Source organism: Rhipicephalus microplus, chromosome 3 (assembly GCF_043290135.1).
Source record: "Rhipicephalus microplus isolate Deutch F79 chromosome 3, USDA_Rmic, whole genome shotgun sequence".
Classification (NCBI taxonomy): Eukaryota; Metazoa; Arthropoda; class Arachnida; order Ixodida; family Ixodidae; genus Rhipicephalus; species Rhipicephalus microplus.
In genome coordinates, this window is record NC_134702.1 from 47,820,192 (window position 1) to 47,834,433 (window position 14,242).

General features: G+C 46.4%; 1 protein-coding gene across 1 annotated transcript in view; it reads right to left on the reverse strand.

Moving 5' to 3' along the window:
- The window catches only part of LOC119175366 (uncharacterized), a 528,289-nt gene extending 521,632 nt beyond the window's left edge, over positions 1–6,657 (reverse strand). The window contains exon 1 of the mRNA XM_075889437.1: positions 6,025–6,657. Within this exon, the coding sequence (XP_075745552.1) occupies positions 6,025–6,312 (288 nt within the window). The 5' untranslated portion in view covers positions 6,313–6,657. The remainder of the gene's footprint in view (positions 1–6,024) is intronic.
- Positions 6,658–14,242: the final 7,585 nt, after the last annotated feature.

Here is a 14,242-nt window from a genome sequence, read left to right on the forward strand (position 1 = left end):
TATCGTCCAGCACACGGGTCTCAGAATTTCGGCTCCACCAAATTTAAATGTGACCACTGTGGCCGGGATCGAAGACACAACTTTCGGGTGAGCAGTTGAACACCATGCTTCGTTTCTAAAGGTTCAAGTTAGACGAGACGTACTTTCTCCAGCCTTGGTAACCTGGAAGGTCGCTTCACCGTGGAACGCAGGTGACAAATAGACGAGGCGAGACGTCAAATGGCACTACGCATGCTGCTATCGAATCTCTACTTCAAGAAAAAGCAGTAAGAGCCAAAAGAGGGTGCCCTCTTGCATACGGTTCGGCCGTCAAATTCAGATACAGCCCTTCTGCGTAGCGCGCCCTTCTTCCTTCAAGCGCGCCCAAATCTTGACAGCTCCCGAGGAGGGCCTATCCGTTCCGTCGCCGTCCGCTTTCCCGCGGTGACAGCCGGGAGGCCGTTCTTTTCAATGTAACGGACCGAGTTGGCGACGCCCGCTTATAACCCCGGCAACATGCCAGCAGCGCCGAGCACGCGCAAAAGGTGACGCCGCCCAGACAGCGACCAAAGCCCTGGCGACAGCGAGGCACGAAAGGGTCGCGAAGTCGCACCTCCGCTTTTCGAACCTAGCGAACGTGTACTCCGCCACGAAACTCAATATGCGCTCCCGCGTTTGTATTTCACCGATAAAGGTATTCTCTTAAATTTTTAGCGCAATTTTAAATGCAGCAAATTACCACGATTTCTTACTTCTGTAGATGGGCAACCTACTCCTGTCTATCTTTCAAGTGAAGGTACGGGGCAAGAGGGGGCGCACACTCGGAGTCATACGGAAGGGGGCCGGGGGCGAATCGATATAGACTAAGTGTGCATCTAGAGTGTGGAAGACGATTGATTGATTGATTGATATGTGAGGTTTAACATCCCAAAACCACCATATGATTATGAAAGACGCCGTAGAGGATGGCTCCGGAAATTTCGACCACCTGGGGTTCTTTAACGTGCACGCAAATCTGAGCACACGGGCCTACAACATTTCCGCTTCCATCGGAAATGCAGCCGCCGCAGCCGAGATTCGAACCCGCGACCTGCGGGAGAACGCGGAACATGAAACAAATCTCTCTTCCACTTTCTTTAAGGCCCGTATACCCTTCCCCATTCGTAGAGTAGCAAATTGGACATAGTATAGTTAACCTTCTTGTGCTCTTTTTCTCATCATTTTGATTAAAATCTGAAAGTTTATATATTCAATGTTTGTTTGCCCATTACACTACATGTCTTGAACAAAATCACGCCCCTACGAAAGTGGTTGTTGGGGTAAAAGTGCGTTCCCAGTACTTCCCTTCCGAAAGGAACCTACTTGCTTGGCAAGATAAAATAAAAGATGCCTGCCCTGCTGACACCAAACACTTAAGTTTCACGATCGCTTGATCATGAGTTGGTCATGGTTCCTTTCTATAATCAAACTAACATGTATCTTTAAATACTTCTTTTTTCTCGTTCTACCATTAACAGGAAGCAGCTCCCCTATTCACTCGCTTCTTGCCCCTGTATAAAATTATTCAAAGAGCTATAGCTATTAATGTTTCGTCCAACTTCCACCAAGTTCATCATTCTATTATTTTTTTAGTTGTTTGAGGCTAAACCTTACCAGTATAATATGTGCGCGAAGATCTAATGAATGCTGGAACAACGAAGTATACAGAAAGAACGCAAGCTGTAACTGGTTCATTCGTTATTAAAGCAGCTTAATATAATTCGCATTTTGTAGTGTTCGTCCTGTCTTTGCCCACATATCCTACAATAAGACATGCACCAAATCACACAACAATAAATTCTTCTAAGATTCATAAAAGCTGTTTAATTTTATGCATACTAGGTACACAACGTTTATTATGCCAGGTGTCACTCTTCTTTTATAATAATTATGACGATGATGATTGCGTGCATCTGTGCATCACGTCTTTTTTTCTTGTTCATTTTTCTCCCCAATACTTCTATAGTCGAAGCAAACCTTTAATGATAAAAAATATCAGAATCAAATGAAGTATTATCAAGCAAATTATTATAATCGAAGGAAAGATTATCTTTTTTCTCCTTTATATTCAAGGCAGCATTGTATACTCAGTCTGTCATGTTCTGTATTTGTGTGTGTTTTCAAAGTGTTTATTTCCTTTCATTTTGTTTATTTGTTTGGTTTTTTAGTCTAACATCTGTTCTGTACAACTTTTTTTTTCTCATTCGAGAGGAAAACAATGATTAGCGCACGCGCGGCATTGTATTCATGCTGCCTCTGATGTTCTTGTAATTTTCTTGTGGAAGCAGAGAAGCTCATCAATTTTTCAAGCCAGAATTTTTTTCCGATTCACTTCTTCAGACACAAAGTGGTGACCTAATGTTTTACGATGATTTCTTATACATATACAGCCGCTAATCGTACGTACGAAAACTCAAAGCGTGGGTCGATTCATTTAACTACTAAAAGTACGGCTAACACAAAGACGTTTCTATTCTAAACTTCCGCTTTTTCTATTCTAGAGATGCGCACCTTAGCAAAGTCGACCATGTTCGACGAGATATTGCGTTTGAATCACAACGTCTCACAGTTATTACGCACGCATGCTCAGCCTTAATACATGTATGCTTAAAGAGGTAGGAATTATCGACGGCTCTGAACCATAAGGGCAGGAGCGCAGTTGATGATGTAAGTATACTGAAATTCAGGCAAGCCCACCCAATACTCATCATTTCAATGGTAGTTGAGCAATCATAACGCTAGAATTTGTACAAAATGCGAGGAAAGAATTGGTAGACGAATTCTTTCATTGTACGCATCCGTGTGGTGTCAATATACAGTGAAAACAAGGAAGGCTTAGCAAATTTTACTAATACCTATGGAACTTTCGCGGGAGACATGTTTTTAGAGAGATGTCTTGGCGCTGCCAGCCTTTAGAAACCGAAGAAACGATAGCCCTAGCATAAATTTGTTCTACTTCTGCACTTGTGATTTTTTTAATTTCTTTTCATGCTATTTTTGATGCCTCTATTGAATCTTTTTCATCCCATTTTACTTAACTTATCAAGACAGTTAAGCCTTCGCGCACGTATACGTGACTCCGAAGTTAGTGCAGATTCTTGCTTCTCCAACACAATAATTTGCTCAGCATAAGCAAACCACAAAGTCGCAAAGCTGTCAAGCCCGAACGAACACATCTTCGAAAATCTACTTAATCTGTGCACCGCTATCATGTTTTTCAGAACGACGAACAGCTAGCATCGATATACCCCCCCCCCCCCCCCCTTCGTGTAACTCCCGCGGTGACATCAAATCATTTGTCTACTGTGAAATTAAAGGGCCATTTTCTTTAATGGGCTCTTCAATCACCCCGAATTGAAACACGGGAGAGTGGTTTGTTTATCGCATTCATTACTTTTCCTGCAGGTTATACATCCCCTTCATCGCTCATTTTCATCATGAAACACGTGCAAAATGCCAGTACTACGAGTTGAGTCTACCAGGATTACGCACTTTCCGGTTGGACGCTGTTACCTCCACTGGCTCAGTCTAAAGCGAACATAACGAAATGAAACCACTCGATCGCGCACGATAGCAGGCTTGTGACTTCACGTCAAAACAAGGTAGGCGACAAATCGTAACGCATATCCCCCGTGTGTGAACCAATCGAGACCGTATTTCCACATGACGTCACGGCAATGGACTGCTGCCGTCACAAAGTGCGCCGAGAAGACAGGAAACACCAGAAGAAAATAACGCGCTCACTATTTGTACTTTAAAATACTGTTCGATTCTTTTTTTAAGATGATTGCCAAAGTCAATACAGCACGTACGAAAACGCAAGGCACCGCCCATGAGGGCCCATCGCTGCATGGTGTAAAGTCGTCAAGCTCTCACGCGGAACGGTCTAACAACGATGAACTCGCACAACGAAGCGCGCCAGCACCACGGCGGGACGGTTTGCAAAAGAAAGGGGTTCAAAATTTGGAGGAGGAGAACATGGGATACGAGGAGGAGGAGGAGGAGGGGGTGCAGAACGCACCCTTTCATTGTCTGACGGACGGCGGCGGGAACCGCCTGTGGCAAGCGTTTTCTTTTTCTCGCTCTCTTTCGGGCCACTTGTAGTTATTCCCGACGAGGGAATCGAAGTCCGTGACGTCATCATTCGTTTTCCACGACCACGCTCGAAAAAGAAGGGGTATTTCTCGTTCTGCGCGGAAAGAGTGAGAGAATGAGAATAAAAATTATAGCTGGCGCGGCGCGCCCCCCTAGCTCGTGTTATATAACGCGCAGTTGCAGCCCAAGGAAGTGGCGCGCTTGCGCCCTGAGTCATATGGAGGGAGAGGGCGTTGAATACGGCGAGAGAAAAAAGAGAATCGTTGATTTTGGCGGGAGATTTTTAAAAATGAAAGCACTCTTTCTCTGTCTGCTCGCCACGTGGATTTGGAGAAGAAACTCGCTTCGCTTGTCGAGCAGGCTGGCGGGCGCAGATGCAGCGGTGTGCGTTCGCCGGTGTGCCGCTGTTATTAAGCGATTTCTTTGAAAGCGCTAGCGTCGACAATGTGTGTAGCTGCTGAACGCATTGAAGTGTCACAGTTCTTGTTCACCTGTTAACTGTGGCTTACACCCACTGTGGGGTACTGGCCAAGAATTGCATAGCTTGACAAATTTTGCAAACAAAGTATAAGATGTCATACACATTTCCATCTTCATCTGCAAATCGAAACAGTGCGCCTGAGGAATAGATAGCCAGCTTTCTGCGAGGAACAGGTTTCAAGAAGGCGCGATATTTATATCAAGTTCACCACAATAGAAAACCGGAATGCTCGTGAGAACGGTTGTATACCGGGGCGTTAAGTTGTGTGGTTCGAACTTCCTGAAGCGTTTCCTCGAATCTCTAAAAAGTGAGTCCCAGCTCCAATGCAAGTCAGAACGTGACTGACAAATTTTCGTCGAGGCAAACATTCCTGTGGTTATATCAGAAGAAGAGGAAAGTGCCGACCACACAACATCCTTTTGATCGTTTGTGTGGTTTGGCGGCCAATTCAATACGTCCTTCTAAAGAGAACTGCGAAAACTGGATTAACAACGTCATCATCTTATTTGGCCTCTTTAAATATAAGCTTCAACCGCTATGTTCAACTAGCGTGCGCCATGTGTTTTCGTGCGTCCTGTCTCTGTTCCGCACAGTGATCAAGATGCTTTCAAATCTATGATAAACTGAAAACGCTCCAATAATGCCGCAATACCAGGATTTCGCAATACCATTTCATTGTTTGCTGTAGTCTTCTTATAACAGGGGGCAATGTCAAGCTACAGTTGCCTCTTTTCTTTCCCACCCCCATAAATTTGTTTAAAAGATAAAGAAAAATGGTCGAGAACGTTAAGCATAATCCTATCTACTACTCGATAATCCTGAAAGATTACATCCACCTGCGTGGTCAGATAGTGAAAGCGTCATTCCACGAAGAACTATTCAAGGCAAGATAAGGAGAGTTCATGATAGCGTACCTTTTTCGAGCGCATTGAAACTATCTCCGTGTTTACCAAGTGTTGGCATCTTTAAACGGCTTGACAGCAAAGTCGACGCAATCCAGCTACGAGAGCTTTGTAGAGTTAATTACCAATGACCCGAGTCCTTGTTTATACAGGAAGGGTCGTCGATGCCTTGTTTGGCCTAATAAATTATTTTCAACCACGCCTACTTATAGGAACAGAGAGCTTGCACGTTCAGAACACCGTCTCGGAAATGAGCGTTTACTACATTAATCCACTAAACCACTACATTCTCTTTGCGGAGCACAGGTACGACGCCGTGAGGACGGCCAAAATGAAAAGGTTTGAAAATGATTCCAACGCAGTGTTTTAGGACGAGCGAGAGACAGGACGGCGTCAAGCGTGGCGCTATGTGAAGTCCTAGAGAAGTCTTGCGCGAAAGAAAAAGAACACGACACGAGAACTACTAACGAACCGCAGCACACGCAAACAGTCGCACCACAAACGCGTTGTAGGATAGTTCACACTCACCAGAGGCGATCCGATCCTGCAGCCCGAGCAGTCGCAGACCGGCGGGTGCACCGAGAGCACGCCTTTGGCCAGCAGCAACTTCATCGACTTGCCATGGTGGCGAATGCTGCGCTTCCAGTCCTTGGCCGTTTCACGTCCGCTCACGTACTGGAACTCGTTCGGGGTCAGCCAGGTATCCCTGAAGAGAATGCACGGCCCTTTCGAGCCCTGGCACAGGCGGGACAGGTACAACAGTCCCTTGTTGCCGCCGCATTCCACTTCGAGGATCACTTCACCGTCCCGGTACATTGTTACCGCTGCCTTCTCGAGGGCGCACTTGAAAGCGCGCGCTCGTTTGCCGCGATTACGCGTCGATTCGCCGCGCTCTCTCGCGAGAATAAAACCGAATTATGCGGACGCGCGCACTCAAACCGCGCGCCGTCACCTGTGGATCTTCAACGGAGGGTGCCGACGAGCTTCTCCGAAACCATCGGCATAGCCACAGCGGTGGCAGTCGCTGGGTGTCACGTGGATCTTTGTCGTTGACACGACTGCCTCGACGATATCGCCTTCCCCGTTGACGATGTCACCGTTGCACGATGCTGGCTTCAGATGAATCCAGATGACAGCATCTTTCTCGGCAGAAAAGGGAACGCGCTCACACAGTCGTCCAGGAGGCGTCGTGAATGCTTCGACGATTTCACCGAAGGCGACGACGGCAACACGATTTTTTTCGAATCGTCAACGGTCGTCGCAATGACGCGCGCACGTCCTAGTTTTCTTTTTTTGTTTTACCCGTGAACACGGAACACCATCCGTTTCCTGAAACTCACGGTCACTACACAAACGGGGCAGCAGTCGTTACGGTGCGATTCGTTCCTCTTCAGACATTCGTTCGAAGGATTCCACGCGCGAAACAAAACACAGCACAAACACAAAAGTATACTACACCACGAATGACACCACTCAGTCGCGCGTTCGCGACTCACGCACACACACGGACAGGGGCTATCGCGTCAGTCGAAAGTGATGCGCAAGAGCACGGTACGGGTTTCGTCGACGTAAGGTGTGAGGGACGAATTGGTCGGCGCGAGTGGGGAGCCTCGTCGCCGCACGTCCCTTCAGGCGACACGACGACGCATCTCTGCTCGGCAGCAGCGGTGGGACGACGGCGTCGTCGACGGCTGGCCGCTGTTCGAGGCACTCTCGCTCGAACCCCGAAGGGGGAATGAAGGGGGGATGGAAGAAGAAGAGAGTAGAGGGGGGTGAAAAAGCGCGCGCTGAGCCACGCGGCGCCTGGTGCCAGCAGAGCGGCAAGCGTTGGTTGGGTCGGTCCGTTCGTGTATAGGGCACACACATGCGGCGCGCGAACGCTGGGGGCCTTGCTGCGTTCGTTTCCTCGCGGGTCCGAGTTCCGAGGGCGCGCCGCTCCAGTCGCCTCCTCCTCCTTCTCTTTGCGCGCGCCGTTGGAGAGGAGGCGGGTTATAACCTCGAGCGAGCCCGAGCCGCGCGGGAGAAAGGAAAGGAGGACCCGACAGGCTCTTTTTTCCCGAGGGCGAGGGTCGGAACGCGGATTAGACCGCCGCCGCCAGCAAAGGGAAGGAAGGAACGCGCGTGCTCGGAAGCAAAAGAGAAAGAGACGCGCGCGCGCGCTCTCGCAGACGCACGCACGCGGGCGCGTTTCGTTCGCTCGGCGCCGTCGCGCCAAAAAAACACAAGGCGTAACAAAGCGCTCTCACGCGCGCGCGAAAGAGCGGTCGTCGTCGGCGGCGGGCGCCCGGGAAAAGAAAAGCGCGCGCTCGCTGGTCGGTCGTAGGAACGGGCAGGAGGAAAGGAGGGGAAAAAGAAGGGACGCACCGCGTCAGGCAAGGAAAATAAGGGAAGAAGAAATGAAAAAAAAATATCTACGGAACCCAACCGACGGCGGCAGAGGCGTCGGCGAGCGTTGTAGGGGCGTCATTTTGTTTGCTTGGGTACACATTTTCTTCTTTTTTGTTTAGTTACGAACGTACTTACGCAGGGCGCTCCTGCGATGCCGGTCGTTTCATCATGCCTTTCTTTACAATCTTTTTTTCTTTGCTCATTCTTTTTATCCTCTTCCCTTGTAAGGAAGTTTTGGGCGCTCGAACGGGAGGACCGAGGGGGAGACACGAAAGGTCCCCGGCCATGGCAGCAGCAGCCTACCGCTTTGCCTTCTTCGCTCACGAAACTCGACGGCGTTGAAACCGTTTTCTTTTTTTACCTTCCTCGTACTTTGCCAGCGTCCTCTCCCGGCGTTGGTGTCACACTACCTTGCCTCGAGCGCGAGCGAGCGGCAATCTTTCCAAAGCTGCGGCACTCGGCTTCCTTTTCTTCCTTTTTTTTTATTTCTCTCTTTCTTTGCCGGTCTTCGCGACCCCAACTCTCCGATGCCAGAGCCCGCTGTCGCTAGCCACCGCCACACGCCGTAGTCCTCCTCCTCCCTTCTACGTTGTCGCGTCGCAACAAACTCGACGCCGCTTTCTTTATCTCTCTTTCCTTTCCACCTTCATCTCTTCAATTTCTCTTTTTACTATCTCTTTTGTAGATATATATACCGCTTACGTCGCCTCCCGACGCACCGCGCTTTCTTTTTTTTTTTTTCCTAGAAGGCGTCCAGACGCTGTAGGGCCGAGTGACCCTCTCGCGACGTCGACGGCGAGGCGAGCACTGCGCCGTCTTCTCCCTATTTCGCTTATCCCGCTGGCGCCCGCCCAAGAGACGGACGGGGAAAATAACCGGTGGATACGCTCAAGCCAGTTTCTAGGGTCCCGCAAAAAAAAAAAAGACAGGAATGCATGAGGCCTCTTTTTTTTCGTTCGGCCGAGAAGTGGCGGTAAAAAAAGGCCACCTCCTATCTTGGATATACCCTTCTTTTTTTTTCTTCAAGTGATTCGGACTTGGTAGCAGTTTTATCTGTTTTCCTCTTTTTCCACGCCGCGTCCTCTTCTCTGTGTTGCCGAAGCGTGCGCACATGGATACGAAACACGTATATCGAGACACCTGTGTTCTTCTTCGACAGCCGCTATAGGCCATCGTTTCTTCGTAACGTTAAAGTTTCTTCTTTTCCTTCAATTTTTTCTCCAGCATTTTGCATCTTTCCTTGGTTAGATATATATTGCAAACAGAATATGGTGGCGGAAAAAGAATTTTTTTTCAGAAGTTAGGAAGGTGCCCACGCGGACTTGAGGGCTTAAAAAAAAGAACTAACCAACCAAAGAAGCGAAGGTATCAGAGACTCAGCGTCCAGTAATGTAGCCCGAGGCGGCTTCATGAGACGCTTCCGAGATCGAAAAAGTTTGAGAGGGGCTCTTTTCTTTCTTTCTTTTTTCCTTTCGGAGAAGTTTTGCTGGTAGCCTTTCGCGTAACACACGCATACACGTAGCATCCTTTTCTCGCTCTATCTACTTTACTCTGTGGTCCAGCTTCGGCGGTGAGGTCTCTTTTTTTAACGGTAATACTTTTGAAACAGTCTGTCTTTATTTTTTGCAAAACAAAACAAGACGTTGAAGGAAAGCCAAAATGCCAGCTTGAGTGCTAGAAATCCGTCCGGTTTTCCGTGAAGAGATGATAAGGCACACAGAAGGAACGAGATTTCTTCACGGTGGACAGTGAAGGAAAAAAGTGATGTAAAATAGAAGGGAAGAGCGGCGGTTGGGAATACGTGCAGGGGTCTTCGTCACCATGTGGGACAGAAACAACTTTACTTTCCTAAATATATTAAAAAGAAGAAAAAAAGGTGCCAGTGATCTTTTTCAATTCATTTTTGCTCTTTGTTGCTTATTTCTTGAAGTACAAACATCTTATTTAAAAAAAATGTCCTACCTTGCCTACATGTACTATCCGAGAATCAAATATAGCGCGATGCGAAGCTGTTGCGATTTCCTAGTTCGCATCTCTAAGAAAAAAAAGAAGAGCTGTTTGTGAAGGGGGTTCTCTATTGGTATTAGTGGAGATCATTCGAAGAAATAAGTTATTAAAAACCGAAAAGAAGAAGAAAAAAACAGAATGCAATTTCGGATATTGTAGTGGGGGCGATGCCGTGCGCCTACAGGCTGCTTCAAATGGATGTTTTACACGTCCCCCCCCCCCCTCCTTCCAGCCTTATCTTCAGAAGCATGCGCAGACTACCCCACTGGTTGGGTAAGGGGGAGGCCCAGCTTCACCACCACGCCCCCCGCCTCCCCCAGCTCTTCCTGATACCCTCGCGCTGAGGCTCTTACTATCAGAATGCAGTGAAATGGCGAGGTATTCCGGAAAAAAAATCGGCAGATCCTACGTACCTGGGAATCGACGTATGCGAAGCATCTGAAGGGAAGGTGATCATGTTGCAACTTCTTTTATTAAGCGGCGTGTCATGAAATGAAGCTAAAATTTTGCACGCACAGACATATGTTGAAGAGTTGCAGATGTTTATATAACCAGTTCTTTGCACTTACGCAATGATGTCAGCCGGAACATGCGTATTAGCGACACAGAAGCTGATATGAAGTACTGATGCTCGCGAAGATGCGGGCCCTGGACACTGCTACATAAATCAACTTCACCTAACCACACTTGATGTTAACCCGACGTTACGGCTGTATCAGAAGAGTACATATGGAATTTTTACGAAATTTGGTAGGCAGCACTGCGACCACTGTTGACGTTTCACGAACACTAGCGTCTATTCGAAAAGTAGTTCCGAGACCTGTCGTAGCTCTGAGGTAGAATGCTTGACTGACACAATGAATTCTTCGGTTCGATTCCTGGTGCGACCCTCAAATTTATTATTAGCATTCGTTGGGGGGTCAACACTGCCTACGTCAGGTTTTTCTTAACCCAGGCAATTATCCTATGCGTTCGTTGGGTCAACGCTTCCGATGTGTCGTATTGCTTAACGCTCACGCGTTAAAATTGCCGATGTGTGTTCTCATCGTTCCTGGGTAGTGGTAGCGTCAATCACTCGTTGCACATACCCGCATACCCTGAGCGGCACATACCTGCCTGTCGGTATGTGCCACTGTTTGGTGGGAAGTGTTTGACGACGTATACGACGGAATTGTGACGTGATTCATGTGTCGGACAGCACGTCACACTCGTCAAACCATCCCAGCCTCCCTTGCTAATATGGGTTCACGCCAACTCAAGGGTGTGACTACGAGAGCACCCAAACGTAAACGGATAGATAGATAGATAGATAGATAGATAGATAGATAGATAGATAGATAGATAGATAGATACGATCAAAGTCCCAGAAGTTCGCTAAGAAATGCTTGACAATTAAAAAAAAAGGGGGGGGGGTCGCTGCACTCGGCGCACAGCAGGAAAAGCCGCGTCCTGTTTTGAGATGGCGCATTACATGATTTTCCACCTGTGTGTTACTGCTGGAGTTGAATGAAAATTAACTTGTATATTAAGACACGGGCACGCGTAGCAGTGATAGATGAGGAGCAGCGCTACTATTACCCGCTTAATTCAATTGACAGTTCACACTCACAACATTGTTTATTCTTTAGGGATGCTTTTGATTTAAATTTATTTGTATCCGTATCTGCACTGCAGTCATAGAACCTAAACGGGGATTTAAGCAGCTATGACAAACATAAAATAATCAGGTTACACAAACGTAAACTCGTCGAACACTTAGGCACGTCACAAAGAACTTGGAGCAAAGACAAGAGGATTGAGTTTTACGCGAAGTAATTCCACAAACATTTGTTGTATATTAGTTAATTGAATGAGGTGCTGTTACAGGAGTTGCAAAGTGCGCACTATGTCAAAAAAGTCGATATAGAGTGCGCACGCCAAATTCGTGAAATTCACAGAAATAGAAACCATACATCGTTTTTTAGTTATAGATTTCATACTTTTTTTCGAAATTTAACGTATATAAGATGAAGTTGGTGTCAAACTGCGGTGTTGGCTACTCCTGTTCACTCACAAAACAGTTGCCGGTACAGAGTAGTATTGGACAATGGAAAAACTACACAAATAGGCAAATGGCGAAGCACTCACGCAGATAGTGCCAGTTCTTCGATACAAACTATAATTCCACTCAAGTTAAAATAGTTCACAAAACATAAATATTCACTCAAACGAAATGTCCACGAATAACATAAAAAATATCCCCAAGGTGATGTCCTAGGGGATCATTAAGCACAAACAATTATTTAAACATTTTTTTCTCACGTTCTTATGGTGGATGGGTGTGAACGACGTTACTGAATTGATATTTTAATTCAGTTTCCCTTCATGCCTTAGGTAATGTACGCTAATTAAAAACTGCATACAACACCCCCTTTGATTTTTCATATCTATTATCTATTTGCTTCTAATTATTGTCTCTAAACAGGAACGGCTTTCTCAATTCATTTTATATTCTTTATGTATGGAAGCAAAGTGTCCATTGAAGTATCTTTTAAAATATGAGGTAATATCTAGCGCTCATCCTTCGTTAGCCATTTCTACTTGCGTCCGTGTCCTGATTTCTGAGCTAATCATCATTATAGTGAGTATGTTAGACCAAATAGCACAAGGTAGTTTAGATGCATTTCGAGCTCTTTTGAAAAAAACGGAAAAGTTGGGGGCGGCCCACTTTCCTTCTATTCGGAGAATCTATTTGAAGCCCTCACTTAACTTACCTAATTACTCTGCTGTTATCCGTTAAAAATTTAGCTGCCAGTTCATTAGGTCTAATTGAGATCGCTGATGAAACATGGCTTTCGTCAGGGAAATTTTAGACTTGGTGAATATCTACGAGAGACGTAAACCTGCTCGACTCTGTTTCACAAACTGTATTATTGTTTCCCTAACTTACATGGTTCTCTACTACTCGTTCCCAACTGTCGTCGTCGTCGTCTATTTATTTGCAGAAGTTTCCAAAGACATTTTTGTATGACCACTGCATTCAAGAAATCATTTCTTCCTGTCATCATGGAATAACTTATCGGGAGCCATCGTCTCAGTGCGTGACACATGCGTAATCAAAGAGCTACTAAGAAATCATCTACCCTTGAAAACACATTAACAGCCCACTTGTGTTGCTGCATTTTGTAGTTTCTATAAGTACAGTCGTGGCCACGTTTGTGTAGAGCACGCGAGCAGCTGATATTCGCTCTGCGGTGCGAAACCTTGAGGCAGTATCGGGCTGCGACATGCTCAGCCTGACAACTATAGGCTTCGCATTCTCCCGTTACACTACTTCAGAGCCCGAGGCTCCCCTCAAGGTTTCGACCCACAAAGCAAAAACTGGCGTCTAGCGCGCTCTACACAGACATGGCCGCGGCAGTACATTTGGTGTGCCCACGCTCTCGGATGCCGTGAGACTGGTGCTTGCAAGTTGGCCATGTCTTGTTTTTCATTCTTTTTTATCTAGTGATATGGTTTTAGTGTTTGTGCCCCCCCCCACCTTATCCCAATTACATAATGAACAATTGGGGTTCATAAAGGTCAAATAAATGATGATGATGATGATGATGACGACTCTAATATTTTACTAAGGTGTCTGGTATCGACACTCGCACTTCAGCGTTCATGTGACCGAGCGTGCTCCTTAGGTTACACTACGTTTCGTTGCATTACCAAAGTGGATATCAGAGGCTGCTTAAAAGAAAGCGCGTGGTTTAGCTCTGCTTCATCAGATGCCGCAGCAATCACAGCTTCCTGCCAGAAAAAGCGATTGCTCTTAATAAATGAACTGATTCAATTATTATTTATCGTCAGTGCGGATAATTATTTAGCTTCTATCTTAATTACACATATACTCTAATATTACATGTACCGAAAAGAACATTTTACTTGAGTCAAAACTACGGATATCACACATTTTATTTTAAAGACGGTAGGCTTTCTTGGGACACTTGAACGCGAAAATTTTAGTTTGTCCCTCTGCCGGTCGACTTGTCTGTCTGTAACTACAACAGCTAAAGTAGAACCCCACTTCCTCAACGCCCACCAATATTTATCTGCCTCCCGCGTTCCCACTTGTGCGCATTGTCGATTAGAAAGCAAATACTGCGCATATGTGAAGCGCAATATCAGCACGTCAATATTCTGTGATGCGTTTCTTTATACTAGAAAAAAGAAGTACATTGGTAATTCTAATTTTGTGTTTTAGAAGGATTTTAGCGAATATTTGGGGAATTGGAAGTAAGCGGTCGACCGGAAGTGCTTGGAAGACAACGAAGAGTGTAGCTCAGTTAGTGGGGCATCGGTCGCAGGGTTCGTTCCCTGCCAGCGA